The sequence below is a fragment of the Brienomyrus brachyistius genome, unplaced genomic scaffold, assembly GCF_023856365.1.
Source record: "Brienomyrus brachyistius isolate T26 unplaced genomic scaffold, BBRACH_0.4 scaffold40, whole genome shotgun sequence".
Classification (NCBI taxonomy): Eukaryota; Metazoa; Chordata; class Actinopteri; order Osteoglossiformes; family Mormyridae; genus Brienomyrus; species Brienomyrus brachyistius.
Window position 1 is genome coordinate 1844927 of NW_026042315.1, and position 15855 is coordinate 1860781.

At 46.3% G+C, this 15855-nt stretch overlaps 1 protein-coding gene across 1 annotated transcript in view; it reads left to right on the plus strand.

The window, feature by feature from the left end:
• The first annotated feature begins 9280 nt into the window (after positions 1–9280).
• LOC125722600 (uncharacterized) overlaps positions 9281–15855 on the plus strand; it is a 427015-nt gene continuing 420440 nt past the window's right edge. Inside the window, exon 1 of the mRNA XM_048998788.1 lies at positions 9281–10849. Within this exon, the coding sequence (XP_048854745.1) occupies positions 9520–10194 (675 nt within the window). The 5' untranslated portion in view covers positions 9281–9519 and the 3' untranslated portion in view covers positions 10195–10849. The remainder of the gene's footprint in view (positions 10850–15855) is intronic.

A 15855-nucleotide genomic window follows, 5' to 3' on the forward strand; every position in this document is an offset into this window, starting at 1 on the left:
AACATCGTATTTGAAAAATTCAACAGCAATATCTCTTACCAGAAATCAGGAACAGGTTAAGAAAATCCACAGACTTCGTCGCGAGCAGTTTAATATACGAACTATTTCCTTCTACCCAACTCCACACACCAATAATATCACTGCGCAGCAGATATTGCCAGGGAGCTCGCGCTTGTGTCTAATGCGCAGTGATACGAGTAGTGTACTTCGATAGAAGCCCGACATTTCTACGGCTGATATTTCCAAACCTGAACAACTCCCAGCAGAACTTTGATGAATAGATAGCATTAAGGCCCCTCTAAAATATCTTTTTATAGTTTTGGGGTGAACCTCCCATTTAAACGAAGTACATGGTGGTGCTCATGAATTTGAAAGCCTAGATGCCTCATCTCGCTTTTCCACAACGAGTCAGCAGCGCCACCATCTTGGAGCGATAATTAGACATAAACAAGCAACATGTCAGGGTGTAGATGGAAAGATCTTTTAGCCATAACTTCTTTACTAATTAACGCATTTATATCTTACAATTATGTAGAATAAATAAACAAGCCCACCACTACTGCCCCCCCCCCAAATTTATGTAGTATTGCTCATAGTATTCTCAACAAAAACTAATGCTAGTATCCCGTCAGTGTCACAGGCAAGTAAACATGTTATGTATCTTATTTGACCGTACCGCAGATTTTTTTACCTGTAAAATGTGGTTCCCTGTTTTCTAGTTTTAACATTCCTCATGTTGTTGCAGTTTCGAAAATAGTCGGTTCACTAAGTCATATCTATGAATCCTCTATTTCACAATTACCATGCCAACATCGCGTATCGCCCAAGGAGGCACACAGGGTTTCAAAGCTATGGCGGTGCTGCCTACGCTACTACCAGTCACATGACACAGGAGCTACCGAATACCCGCCAATCGGGAGCCGGCTAGATCAACCACGCCCACCCGTCACATAGAGGAGAGTGAGGCGAAAGAAGCGAATCAGTTTAAAAATGTCACCATTAACGCGGTATTTAGTAGTCTGGAGATATTTTACTTTAAGCAAGGCACAAAATAAAGTTGTAGTATTTGTAATAAAATTTGAAGATTAGCCATCCCCAAGGAGCTGACAGGAAAGCCAGGTACAGGTTTAGTCCTCCTTAATCAGCTTGTCGGTTACTAAATGTCGGCAAATAAGCTTGCCTTTTTCTGTGATTTTTTTTCAGTTTAATTGACACTTAAAGAAGTAATCTGAGACCTGAGATATAACATTAACAACGATGGTCATTTTTTACACTCATGGATTTTAACATTGAGGACGTGTGTCACATGTCATTTTCACATAGAGGGAGTTTAATTGTTTTTATCTGTGTCTGTGTGTCAACATATGTCTATTTAGTTATGTCACTGAAATGTATGATTAGTATTGACATTTCCATAGACTACTATGCTTTAATAAAAATCTATGATCCTTTGGGAGTTGGGCAATAGAACGGAATTGTAAAGTATCAATAAGAAATACTATTAATGAAGTAGCCGCCATAACCTTTTGCTTTGTATGAAGTGTGCATACAAAACACAAATAATGCAGTTGTACTGTTATGTATATAATTTAAAAGGTATACTTGCCAGCAAAAGATTGAGTTAATAAAATTAAATGAAAAGTATTAAGACCCCTTGTCATTCATAGTATTATATACTTCTTAATTTTACAAAGACTTTTTTCCTATCATATTTTTTAGTTTTTGAAGTTGATAATCTGGAAAACTGCTGCCTGGGATCAACTATCCATTCTTGACTCTTGGAATAGGAATTGAAGTCGAATCAAACAGCCTTACAGCACCCTCTTGTGACATACAGTAATATGGAAAACAGAACAATTACTAACTGAACGCAACATCCCCCCTTTACTTATGTATTCTTCTTCCTGCAGCAGCACTGTCTTCTATAAAAGTCACGCTGTCACGATCGCGGTCGGGCGAAGCGGCGATCGTGCGGGCAGGCGTGGAAATAGCAGGCAGACAGGTGAAGTCGGGGCAAAACCAGGGATTTAATGGGCAAACGAGGACTGGAAAACGTAGCACACCTACAAACATCAATGACGGACAAGGGAAACCGGGGAGACCAGGACTTAAATACACAGGACTAATCAAAGTAACTAGACAAAGCTGGAGACGATCAGGGAAATACACGTGGGTAATCAGGGGGCGTGGCACACACGAGGAGCGGACGAGCCGGGCATGACACACGCCTTACCTGTAACATCCATCCATCCATTTTCCAAACCGCTTATCCTACTGGGTCGCAGGGGGTCCGGAGCCCATCCCGGAAGCAATGGGCACGAGGCAGGGAACAACCCAGGATGGGGGGCCAGCCCATCGCAGGGCACACTCATACACCATTCACTCACACAAGCACACCTATGGGCAATTTAGCAACTCCAATTAGCCTCAGCATGTTTTTGGACTGTGGGGGGAAACCGGAGTACCCGGAGGAAACCCCACGACGACATGGGAAGAACATGCAAACTCCACACACATGTGACCCAGGCGGAGACTCGAACCTGGGTCCCAGAGGTGTGAGGCAACAGTGCTAACCACTGCACCACCATGCCACCCCCCATAAATTCATTTTTCCATTTTTATTTTCAATAATATTGATGTTAACTCAGCATCTTATTTTCAATGTTGAAAAAGTCACTTTATATCAAGGTTTCGCCACCATAAATTTTTCAATATTGAAAAAATTACCAAAAATCAATTCAGTTTCAATGCTGATAATTTAACACTGACCATAATTCAATGCATTTAACTATACTTCAACGCTGAAACAATAATATGATGCTATCTGGGCTATGAATAATTATTTCAATTTATATACAGATTCCAAGCCCATATAGGTGATACACAGGTACGTAATGGGCGTCTTATGTCTGAGGTAGCCAGCTACTGTGTTTGATAACCCACCATCATAATAATAGTTTCCTTGCACTAGTATAAACCAATTGATCCCTCTTGCAATAACCTGTGGTATGAAACTGAATAAAATGTATCGTACCAGTCTTGGGGAAAACCAGTGAGAATCCACTGTGAAACAGCACTGCGCAAATTCTCATGTGTTCCTAATGACAAGGGCAAGACTGGTAATCAAATTAGCCTCTCAGCAGGAGTGTTAGTGTAAAAGCAGGGCTTATTGACACAGATAATAAAGCTTGTTAGAATGCGTAACATAATTATTTAGCTGGGCCCAGAAGAGGTGAGAGCTCCCCTAGTGGCTACAGGAGTGCATTTTCCCCAAAGCAGGTATAATGGATGGTGGTCTTATTGCTTTTAGACCACAACTTGGGATAGAAGAACAAATCAAATTATTTTCCTCATTTAATATTCAGATTTTAATTGGGCTTAAATTTTAGAGCACAGTGTGTTCTAGGATGGTACGTTATGGATATTAGTCTCTACCACATTCTAACGCTATAAATCCGGACCTTTTCCTATGTTTGATTTGGTGGCTGCCAGGCGTTCTGAGTAGTATAGTGACTATGGTAGGCGGTGTGATTCCCTAAGGAATTTTTTGTTCTGTTCTGTGTGGCAAATACATATAATGCTGACATTTTTCCTGGAAGATTTGGGATTTTTCATCCCGTGCCTTAAGGTATTTCTCTCCAGCTCTAGGGAGTCTCCCCCGAAAACACCAGTCACTCACTAGCCTTAGACTTATGCTTGCTGACTTATTCAACACCATGAAGGATTAACAGAAAAACAGAAACCTATTAAAAGGCTGCACCATATCATGATATGCAAATAAACATCCAGCATCATTGTTTCACAGGGAAGTACATTATTTATTGATAATTATAACCCTAACCCTTACTTCTCAGCTTGACAAACATAAGGTGCGGTGTGTGAACATGTGAACTGGTTGAAATGCAAGTGTCTCACAGTCAATGCATAAGACTTGAGAGCCCTGACTTTACTTATATAGCCCACAACATGTTTATGATTCATAAATAAATCTGGCCAGCAAATCGGTCTTTCATTTTCCACAGAATAAAAAAAACGATAATGTTATCCCGCTGATAATTGCAGGCGCGTTTCACCCCCGGCACTGGCTGGAGACACAGGCAAAAGGCATACAATCTTATTGAGGTACAAAAATTATTCCATCTACTCTGCACTTCTGCATAACTTCCATCATAGTGCCAGTTTTTGCCAGATCAAATCTGCAATCAGAAAATTACTGCATACATGCCTTTATATTACGGTCAAGCGGAGAGTCAGAGCAGTTTCCATAGAAACAACGTAAACAAACTTTACCGTTTGAAGCACAACAAACTCTGAGTGAAAATGGCGCAGAGGTGAGTAGCTTGTTAGCTCTCCAAAATGTCTTTGAATTCTTCAACTGATGTTGTGCTACTTCGATTATTTAGCCTTTTATACTATAATGACATAGTAAATGTCTATAATACAATAAAAAACATTACATATTTTTTTAATATTACATATTTTTTAACGTCATTTAAAGTGCAGTGGTTTTTATTGCTACTGTCACGATCTACGTCGGCGGTAGAGGCGCACGGGTAAGGTGATGAGCGGAGAGGCAAGCAAGCAGGCAGACTTAGAGCAAACGGGGATTTATTGGGAGTACGAGGACTCGGGAACATGGCACGCCGACTAACATCAATGACAGACAATGCTAACAGGTAAGACCAGGACTTAAAACCAGACAAGACTAATCAAAGTAAGCAGATACAGCAGGGTACAATCAAGGAAATACACGTGGGAAGGCAGGGGGGCGTGGCACACACGAGGAGCGGACAAGCCGGGCATGACAGAGCCCCCCCCCAAAGGCGCGCTGCACCGGGCGCGCCCAGGAGGAGGCGACGAACGGGACGAGGGGACCAGGACCTGAAAAACAAAACCCAAAACCAAGAACAAAAGACCGGGAACTAAACAGAGAGACAGAACAGGCACAAAGACAGGACCAGGGACAAAACCTGACAGAGGACGGGGAACACGGACCGACAGAGAAAGAGAGGGGACACAGAAGGAACCGGCGGGACACAAGGGCCAGGAGTGAACAGAGGGCACAGAGGAGGACGGGCAGCAAAGACAGGAGGAACACGAGGAGCAGAGACGGGCGGGACGAGCAGAAGAAGGGACAGAGACAGGCGGGACAAAGGCAGGGGCATAGGGAGACAAGGAGGGGGAACAAAGGGGAGCCCGAGGGAGACCCAGCGGGCGACGGGCGGCAGCCGGAGGGGCCGCAGGCGGCCGGGAGGCCGGAGCCGGAGGGGACCTCGGAGGGGCCGAGGAGGCAGGGCGAGGGACCCGCGGAGGGGCCAGGGAGGGAGCAGGAGGGAGCACCGGGGAAGGGGACGAGGGAGCTGGAGGGGCCCACGGCGAAGGCCCGGAGGAGGGGGGAGCTGCAGCAGGCGGCGACGTCCGGGGGAGGGCCGGAGGTAGAGGCCCCGCAGGCAACCGAGGAGCCGCCGTCGGGGAGCCCACAGGCGACCGACCAGGCTCTGGAGAGGGGAGCGAGGCGGGGCGACGAAGCCTCGGAGGGGGACCCGCAGGCGACAGCCGACCCGGAGGGCCAGGACCCGCAGGCGCCAGCCGAGCCAGAGCGCAGGCGAGGGAGGGCGAGCCAGGGGGCAGGGCGGGCGGGACCCCAGCCCTGCGTCTGTGTCCCCTTCCCCTGCGGGACACAGACAGGCCGACCCTAGTTCGGGGTCGAAGTCGCCGGGGCGAGGGACAAGGGGTTACAAGTTCTGTCCCCGAGGGGTCCCATTCCAGCTCCTCCACCTCCGAAGAGGGAGGAGCCAATATGGAGTTGTCCGGGACCACCTCGGGGACTAGGACAGGGACTGGAGCTGCAGCAGTCGGAGGGGGCGCCTCTGGAGCTGCTGCAGGCGGAGGGGGCGCCTCTGGAGCTGCTGCAGGCGGAGGGGGCGCCTCTGGAGCTGCTGCAGGCGGAGGGGGCGCCTCTGGAGCTGCTGCAGGCGGAGGGGGCGCCTCTGGAGCTGCTGCAGGCGGAGGGGGCGCCGGGACAGGAACACGGTCAGGCTGCCGTGGCGCCGGGACAGGAACACGGTCAGGCTGCCGGGGCGCCGGGACAGGAACACGGTCAGGCTGCCGGGGCGCCGGGACAGGAACACGGTCAGGCTGCCGGGGCATCAGCCCGGAAACTGCAGGACGCTGCAGTGGGAACCTCGGCCCAGGTGCTGCAAGCCGCCGTCGTGGGGGCGCTCGCCCTGGAACTACAGGTGACTGCAGTGGGGGCGCCTCGGAAGCGGCTGTAGCAGGCGGGGACAGGAGCGTCTCGGAAGCGGCTGCGGCGAGATCAGGAACTGGGGCGAGATCAGGAACTGGGGCGAGATCAGGAACTGGGGCGAGATCAGGAACTGGGGCTGCAGGCAATTGCTGTGGGGGCGCTCGCCCGGGAACTGCAGGGGACTGCAGCGGGGGCACCTCAGGAGCGGCTGCAGCAGGGCGGTCAGGGACTGGAGCGCGGTCAGGGACTGGAGCGCGGTCAGGGACTGGAGCGCGGTCAGGGACTGGAGCGCGGTCAGGGACTGGAGCGCGGTCAGGGACTGGAGCGCGGTCAGGGACTGGAGCTGCAGGCAATTGCTGTGGGGGCGCTCGCCCGGGAACTGCAGGGGACTGCAGCGGGGGCACCTCAGAAGCGGCTGCAGCAGGGCGGTCAGGGACAGGAGCGCAGTCAGGGACAGGAGCTGCAGCAGGCGGCTGCAGTGGGGGCGCCTGCCCGGGAGCTGCAGGTTGCTGCAGTGGGGGCGCCGGCCCGGGAGCTGCAGGTTGCTGCAGTGGGGGCGCCGGCCCGGGAGCTGCAGGTTGCTGCAGTGGGGGCGCCTGGACAGGAACAGGAGCGCGGTCAGGAACAGGAGCGCGGTCAGGAACAGGAGCGCGGTCAGGAACAGGAGCGCGGTCAGGAACAGGAGCTGGCTGCAGTGGGGGCGCCTGCCTGGGAGCTGCAGCAGGTGGCTGCAGAGGGGGCGCCTGCCCGGGAGCTGCAGCAGGCGGCTGCAGAGGGGGCGCCTGCCCGGGAGCTGCAGCAGGCGGCTGCAGAGGGGGCGCCTGCCCGGGAGCTGCAGCAGGCGGCTGCAGAGGGGGCGCCTGCCCGGGAGCTGCAGCAGGCGGCTGCAGAGGGGGTGCCTCTGCAGGAACTGGAGCGCGGTCAGGAACTGGAACACGGTCAGGAACAGGAGCTGGCTGCAGTGGGGGCGCCTGCCCGGGAGCTGCAGGTTGCTGCAGTGGGGGCGCCTGCCCGGGAGCTGCAGCAGGCAGCGAAGGCGGCTGCGCAGGCGGCGGCTGCGCAGGCGGCGACAGCGGCGAAGGCGGCTGCGCAGGCTGCTCTGGAGCAGGGTCCGAGGACAGTGACGGCCGTTCTGGAGTGGGATCCACCGCTCTCCGGAGCAGGAGCAGCCCTCGGAGATCCGCTGCGAGCTGCTCCAGGACTTCCGGGGGGGAAGCAGGAGTGAACGCAGCGAACCCCTCCTCTAGCTGCATCACGAGCTGGTCCGCTTCGGGCGACATCTGCCCGGCCAGTTCATCCCTCACCCTCCAGTATAACCCCTGGAGGGTGAAGAACTGGGTAATGTGAGTCGGGGTTGGAGCGATTACCTCTGGCCGGAGTGTCTCTGCCGTAAGCGGTGGGACGAGCTGAGCCTGCACAGATGAGACGGGCTTGGTCCCTTTAAGACGCCGCGGGATTCGTGGGATGGCATCTCGTACAGTGGCGGCCCCTTTGTTCGCCACCCGCTCAGGCCGGAAGCAATTCCGCTCGAGCGGTGGCGGCAACTCCGTGGCGTCCGGTTCGGATGGCCACAGTAGCAGGGATTCATCCACCTCCTCCTCGCTCAAGGGCCAAAACCTGGCCAACGCGCAGGCTCCCAGACGGAGTACCGGTTCTTCCGGGTTTTGCTTGCTCCGCTTCTTTGCGTGGTCTGTCATTCTGTCACGATCTACGTCGGCGGTAGAGGCGCACGGGTAAGGTGATGAGCGGAGAGGCAAGCAAGCAGGCAGACTTAGAGCAAACGGGGATTTATTGGGAGTACGAGGACTCGGGAACATGGCACGCCGACTAACATCAATGACAGACAATGCTAACAGGTAAGACCAGGACTTAAAACCAGACAAGACTAATCAAAGTAAGCAGATACAGCAGGGTACAATCAAGGAAATACACGTGGGAAGGCAGGGGGGCGTGGCACACACGAGGAGCGGACAAGCCGGGCATGACAGCTACTGTGGTTGCTAATATTTAAATAATGACAGACTATTTGGTTAGTAAATTCATCTCAAACATGCTAGTTTAGTAGGGCTTCCCAACCTTTCGATGTCCGCGGATCGGTTTCCGTCGTAGAAAAGTGTCACGAATCGGTAAGACGGCGGTATAATTTGGGGGTTCTCACGCCGAGCGGCGGGAGATTGAAGGTGTATGCGGACATGCGGGGCTAATGGCGTATTTCCGTACATCAATACGGGCAGCTTTCTTTCCAAAACGGCGCGATCCCCTAATAAACGGGTCGGCTGGCTCCTCTACCCCCGGTTGTCTGCCGCCCGGTGCAATACTCCGCGCGGACGGTACCGGAACCCCGACCGGAAGTTGGGACCCCCTACTGTACAGGGTGGTAGGTAAATTGTTAAAAAAAATTGGGGCATTACTTTCGGAGTAGGCTAGATGCTTCTAAGTTTATCATTACATCTCTTTACATTGTTACACAGGATTAACACTTTCAAATATTCTTAGCTTGGTTAGTGTTAACTCAGTTCTTGGTAGTATTCATCTGGGTATTCATTTGATGTGGAGCACAGTTGTTTTGTATTTGATTCTAGTTATAATTTGGTGACATTACTGTTTAATATGATATTGCACTTACAGTATCGTGCATTTTACAGTAGATTTTTTTTGCAATCTTGCTCGCTGTTTCTTTTATTCTTTCTTTTTTATATATGTGAACCCTGTAATTATTTATTATAATAATTGTAACAATTGTATTTTCTGTATGGTTGAAGAATTTCCAGCTCTTTATTTATTTTATTATCTCTCTTAAGTGCTGGTTAATCTCTCATTTATTCCCCAGAGAGCGAATTGAGAGAGCTGATCGATGGACCAACACCCAACACTGGGAAGCCTGGAACCTGTGGGATGAAGTGATCAACTGGGGAGAAGGTGTGGAGGAGTTCTCACCAGTGACACTCCCCACTGTCCAGGCTGGGGGGGTTAAGGGGGGATTGGGGGGGTCTACCGATTTGGGTAAGGGAGGGGTTAGTAAGGGAGGGGAGAGTGTGGAAAACGATGGACTGCTAGCCAGCACTAGTATTTCATCTCAAAGTCTTCAGAGTAATTACGGCCTTTCATCTGAAGACTGGGAAATTTATAAAACTTGCTACCTTAACAAAAAAAAGAAAGTCAGGAAGGACCGGACAAGCCGGGGGGAAAGTGAGGTAAGGGGGCAGAGTAGTGAGGAATATGTGGAGGTACCAGAGTGGGGAACATTTGAGGGGAAGGCCTCCAGGGTTGTGATGGAGGGGACAGAGGCTGGTATTAGTATGATGGATATGCTAAATGGAGGTGAGGAGAATGTATGTGAGGTGGGAGTGAATGTGGAGGAGGTTAAGGGAGGAGGAGGGAGAAGTACAGGGAATGCTGTGGAGTATGTAGTGTCACAAAGAGGCAGAACTTGGCTAGAACCCATCCAGGAGGAAGAACTTGAGGAAGATGAAGAAACAGATGAGGAGCTTCAGGAAGCAGAAGACACTGATGCTGCCACAGTGGACAGTTGGCAGTGCATGGCGGCATATGTAGCCAGAATATGGCTGCAGACTTTACAGGAAGATGGACCTGAGGAAAATGAAGAAGCTGATGTGGTATTCCAGCAGGCAGAAGATGCTGATGCTACCACACTGGTCAGGTTTCAGTGTATGGTGGCATCTGAAGACAGATCACAGCTACTGACTATACCAGAAGAAGGACCTGAGGAAGAGGACGAGACTGAAGTGATGAAGACAGATAAAACAAAAGAAGATGCTGATGCTGCCGAGAAGATCTACAGTGAAGAAGAAGTATCATTCCATGTGAATGCCGAAGATCATTCTGAAGATGATACTGAGAAGAGCCACAAGAAGAAGAAGAAGAAGATGAAGTGGTGCTTCTTCTGCTGTCCCCTGCCCTTCAGAAGAAGTAGCAAGAGGCAGTAATTATAAGGCTGTGAATTCAGGTTTAGAAATGACTTAAAGCAGTAATATAACTACATTATTGACACCTTCACAATGCACTGTAATGCATCCATAAATATATTATAGACATGGGTATAAATATTGAAGAAAAAAAAGCATAACACATTATAGCCATGTTTATTATGGATTAATGGCCGATATAATGTATTATGAAGATATTTATTGTGCATATATAGATCAGAGCATTCATAATGCATTATCAAGATAGCTATAATGTGCTATGCCTTTGTATAAGTATTTACAGCCGTGTTTTTAATACTTTTATAAATGATTTATAAGGCATTAATTGGGTATGTATAATGCAGTTATATGACTGCTTTAAGTAAAGTTAAGTAAAGTGTTTATTTTCTTTTTCTTAGAATACCCGTGTTAGAGCCCTGCATTTGGACTGGGATCCCGCGGGACCCAACGGAAAGAGATACTGTTTAAGTGTTAATGTAGCTATAAGATACGACAGGATAAGATATGCTAAATTAAAATATAAGATAGGCTAAGACGAAATATATTAATATAAGCTAAGTTGAAATATAATAAGATAAGATAGGTTAAGTTGTATGATAAGATAGGCTAAGTTAAAATATAATAAGATAGGTTAAGTTAAGATATGACAAGATAGGTTAAGATAAAATATGATAGGCTAAGTTAACATATGATAAGATAGGCTAAGTTAAAATATCATAAGATAGGCTAAGTTAAAATATGATGATAGGCTAAGTTAAAATATAAGATGTGGTAAGTTAACATATGATAAGGTAGGCTATGTTAAGATAAGAGATTTGCAATAAAACATATTTACTTTTCAAACTTTGTCTTTGTCATCTCTTCAGTGTTGTGTCTGTCTTTGATAATTTTGAATTGTTAATTTATATCTGAGACTCTCCTAAATGTCAATAAGCAGAGACGGAGGAATGGGAGGAAGGTACAGTTAAGTATAAATGATAAAGTATCAAAATCACAGTGTTGCCTTATTTTGACGCAGAGAAAGTAATTTCAGTGTTACTACCACATATGAGTTAATGGCTGTAAATGTTGGTGTTAGAAGTGCCGGTAAATAATGCGGCGTAAGTTTAACTCCGGTGTGTTTCTGAAAAACGCACAGCCTTCTGCCTACTGTCATTCGTCGCACGTGTAGGAGGCTATTCTGGTAAGTAATAGGTAAAGTTGTCATTTAACGTAATGCTAACGTGCATTACCAGTTAGTAAGTGTTTTACTATATCACACACCTTACGTCCTTTATAGTTTTAGTCCGGTGCACTCTGTATCCATGCTAACTAGCTAGCTAATGTTAACATGACGCAGTACAGTCTTCCAGCTTGGGGATTCCCACCCCTGTCCGCGGCCAGTATTCCGCAGGGGGGTTTGCGGAGGTGTTGGTTGCAAATGCAAACGATCCCTTCATGTTCATGTGTTGTGTTCTAATGTGTAAATAAAAGATAACTATCAAATTCAATGTTTATGTCCTATTATACTAGATAAGACTGTAAAATAGTTTGCCCTGCATATGGATGCCATGCAGTCAGAGTATGATCAAGACAGGGTGTGAGTGTGGAAAAAAGACAAATGTAACAGTATTTGAGGGAAGAGTGTGAAGGAGGGAAATGTAGGGAGAAGGAGGTTCCTAGGAGCTCTGAGATGTGATTGGCTGTAATAAATCTGGAATATAGCTATATGACATAGTTTTTGATAACACCAGCATTTATTTTTTAGGTTTGTCGATCTCCGTCAAAACAATTAGAACGAGTTCATTATGTAACTGGAACCCCTCTCACATGTAAACACAGTGACACGCTACAGCGTTGGTTTGTTGTCTGAGGCTATGATACTGACCACAAACACATTCTCAAATTTCACTGCACCAATCACAGCATACGCAAGCAGAAAAATGATCGCAAAAAACATTCAGCATTAGACTCTAAAACCGTCTGTAATGTCTGTGTTTATCCAGTGGAACATAAATTAAAATAAGCTTTCCTATTTCAGTTTCTTTTAGATGTTATAAAGTAATAAATAAACAATCATAATAATTAAACCATGTATTACTGACTATCAGACAACTTCAACAAGTTACCACATGGATGCAAAATCAAAGATATTCATTTGCGCCTGGCACTAACCATGTACTCCTTCACAGTACTAAGCCATAGAAAGGGCCCCAATGAAACCCCTGCATTCCTGCATCGCAGATACTCTAATCTCAGCATTTATAAGATTATATTTGTACTACCTGCCAATTTTTATATTAGATGAGACTAAAAATTGAGAAATATCTATATGCAGAAGTAGTTTTTCCTGATAAGAAGGATAATATCAAGACTGTCAGCATTTACAAATCGAATTATGACACATCTGAGTAGCCCAGACTGTCCGGAAAACAAAGCCGTACAGCATATGTGGCTGACTAATGTACATACAGTGTAATAAGTTTATAATCAAATGGATAGAAAAACGCTCAATAATAGACAGGATTCAGAGGGTAAATAAGGTGCATCATGTGGAAGAGAAGTTAGGTGGCGTTGGGGTGCATTGTGAGTTTCATCTGGTAGCTAGAAGGGAACAAAAAGGGCTTTGGGGGGGGGGGGGGGGGGGACTTCTCCGGCGGCTACATCGCTCTACCTTTTTTTTTAAATGATTTATTTAAAAAAAAATCTTTTCTCCTTACACTATAATGGCAAGTTTAGGACTAATACAGTACAGTCATAACCAGTGTCAAGGATTCTATGCATTGCTACACAGAGACAAGTCCAGATATTGAGCCCAAGGCTAAAATTGTGGTTTACTTACAAGTGCACTTTGCTGGGCAGTGGGGGTGTTTGTCCTTCTCTGCTCACATTTTCCCCTCTTATCCTGTCTTCTCCTCCGCAGCACTTCCTCCTTCTCTCTGTTGCTCCTATATTCCCTCCCCTCCAGTCATCTATGTTCTCCTTCCTCTGTGGTCTCTCCTCTTCTCCCATTCTTCAGTTATACTGTCTTCTCCGCTCTTCCTGTATCCCTCCTGTCTTCTGCTCCTGTCATCTCTTCTCCAGTCATCCCCTGCTTCTCAGTCATCTCTGCATCTTTTCTCTCATTTGTTTGCTTATTCTTTGATTGTTTGTGTTATTCGTTAACCCACCACCCAATGCTGGATGAGTCTTGATGTTTTTTGTTCTTTTTAAAGTTAGGCTTCTTCCTGTTTTTTGTGCCATATCTTCTGCCCTCTTCTGGTTGTGGCAGTGCATGACACGGCTGGAAAAATAGGGTTTTTTACAACACACACATCAAAACCAAAAGGATCAGGATGGATCCAAAATAAACAGCAAATGACCAGGAATGAACTAAATGATGGAATAAACACAACTAGAGAACTATATACATACATACATACATACAACATACAGCTATAATGAAGCATCAAAGAACAGAAGCAGAACAGGCACTTAAATACACAGCTAACAAGACACAGTGCAGGACAGTGAGAATCATAACCAATAACAAGGACTGAGGGCAACCCAGGAACAGGTGTTACAGTTAAACAGCACTGGTGAAATCAAAGTGACCTTTCAGCCACATGGTCAGCTCTGCATCGCCCTCTGCTGTTTGCATTAGAAGCTGCTTGAAATTCCCACTCTCCTTACCAACACCTCGAAAAGCCAGGCCTTGCCGTGCCAAGTACTTAGCTCCAGAAGATTTTTCCTCACTTGCTGCTGCTCTTTCCAGCTCATCTGAAGGTTGAATATTAACAGGATTGATCTTCTGAATCCATATCATCAGTGCTAATCTGTGGCACTGCCTGTCTTTATGTGCACTGAATTTCCCCAGTGCCTTTTCCAGTTTCACATGCCAGTCTTCACAAGAGCTGAATGTGTCTTTCATGCCAGTTTAGACATTTGTGTTACAAATTATTTTGCACAGTAGAAACAAAGAACCCCCCTTAAGACGAGGGGGGCTGTAAGGGAGCCAAGTGTGATCTTTAAACCATTTCTCCTGAAAGCAGGGTCTCCTGTTTGATAGACGTGACATTTACATTTGGCTGATTTGGTGAAGGTCCAAGCTCCTCCCCCCTCTTCCCTAATACACCTTCATCTTCATCTGCCTGTCTGCTCTCTCTCTCTCTCTCTCTCTCTCTCTCTGCCATTGACTCACACTCAGTCTCCCTGATTAAATGCTGTATCTGAAATACACACCACAGGCCAAACTAAGAAGCATATTAAACTAACATCAGGATCAGGCTGCTGTGACGTCATTATTCACTCTTAACCATCAATATTTGCTCCTTTTCTCACTCCCCTCCATGTCGCCTGCATTGTCTGCCGTCAGCAGCCTCTTGCTGTCTCTCCCTCTTCATCTTTACTCTCAGCACAGCAGAGTTTACATTAAAGCAGTTATCAGTAAACAAGTGGTGTTTCTTGGCATGATGCTCAGGAATGGATTTCTAAGGATTTGTTACCTGAATGGGATGATTAATATATGAAGAACCTTTGACTCACATACTGTATACGTCTATCATCTGACTGGCACTAATTATCTCACTGTCTCTACTTACTTTCCTGCTTTTCTGTGGTTGCCCAAAACCTCACGATTGTCACACTTCCTCTTCATGATGACAAGCTACTCACTGTGAATAAAAGCTGACTGTAATAAAACTACCTGCATTTAAATCACACATTAATAACGCAAAATACCTTAAGTAAGCAAGTATAGCTTTCTACAGTAATGGAATATAAAATTTATTAAACCTATTACTGTCTACAAAATAACACATTCAGCACTATATCAGACTTTACATCAGCTTTCTGACCATTATAAATATACCTGAGTGAGCACCATTGTTAGTTTCTAGGAGAATGTGCAGTTAATAACATTTCCAGGTAATTTAACCAGCGTAACTGCACATGAGGCAATTATTATAATTATAAACGTAGTAGGGGTAGGGGCCGCTATAGAGCGAAAGGGTGACTACGCCACTCTGTAACTGTCACTAAGACAGTTTTTTTAAGTTTTTTATAAGATTTCATAATCACCTTTTGCTGGTTTGATTTAATATAGAATGTATACTGTGAAATGTATGCCAGTGCCCTCTGCTGACTATTTAATTGATCCGTGTTAACCCTTGAATACATGGTCATGTGACGGAATAGGGTAGGAGTAAATGCATGCTGGGAGATTCATGGAGTCAACTTGTGGTTTGTCGGCTTGTCACGGCAGGATCTGTAATAACTCCTAAGCATTTGGTCAGAAGGCGCAAACGGTAATTTATATTTATTGTATTTACTTGTTGTCTTGTATTAAAAAGTGGAATTGCGGTGATGTATGAGCCGCTGTTTAGCGGTAATATCATGGATCTTTTAGAATGTTTTTCACGGTGTCTAAAAGAATAAAGACGGAATAAACTTCAACATCTGTCAGGCGTATGTTTTCTGTACCAGATGAAGAACTTTGGGAGCTGTTATATCTTCTATAGTAAAGGTAACCTTACAGTAAATGACGTCTGCTGTCATCTGACGCTATATAGAAAATGTAATTAAATAAGATTAAATTTACCTTCTGCGAGGGGCACCCTAATATAATGATATATATAATAATTATAATATAATATAATTATATAATTATAATAAATATAATATAATTATAATATAATAATACAC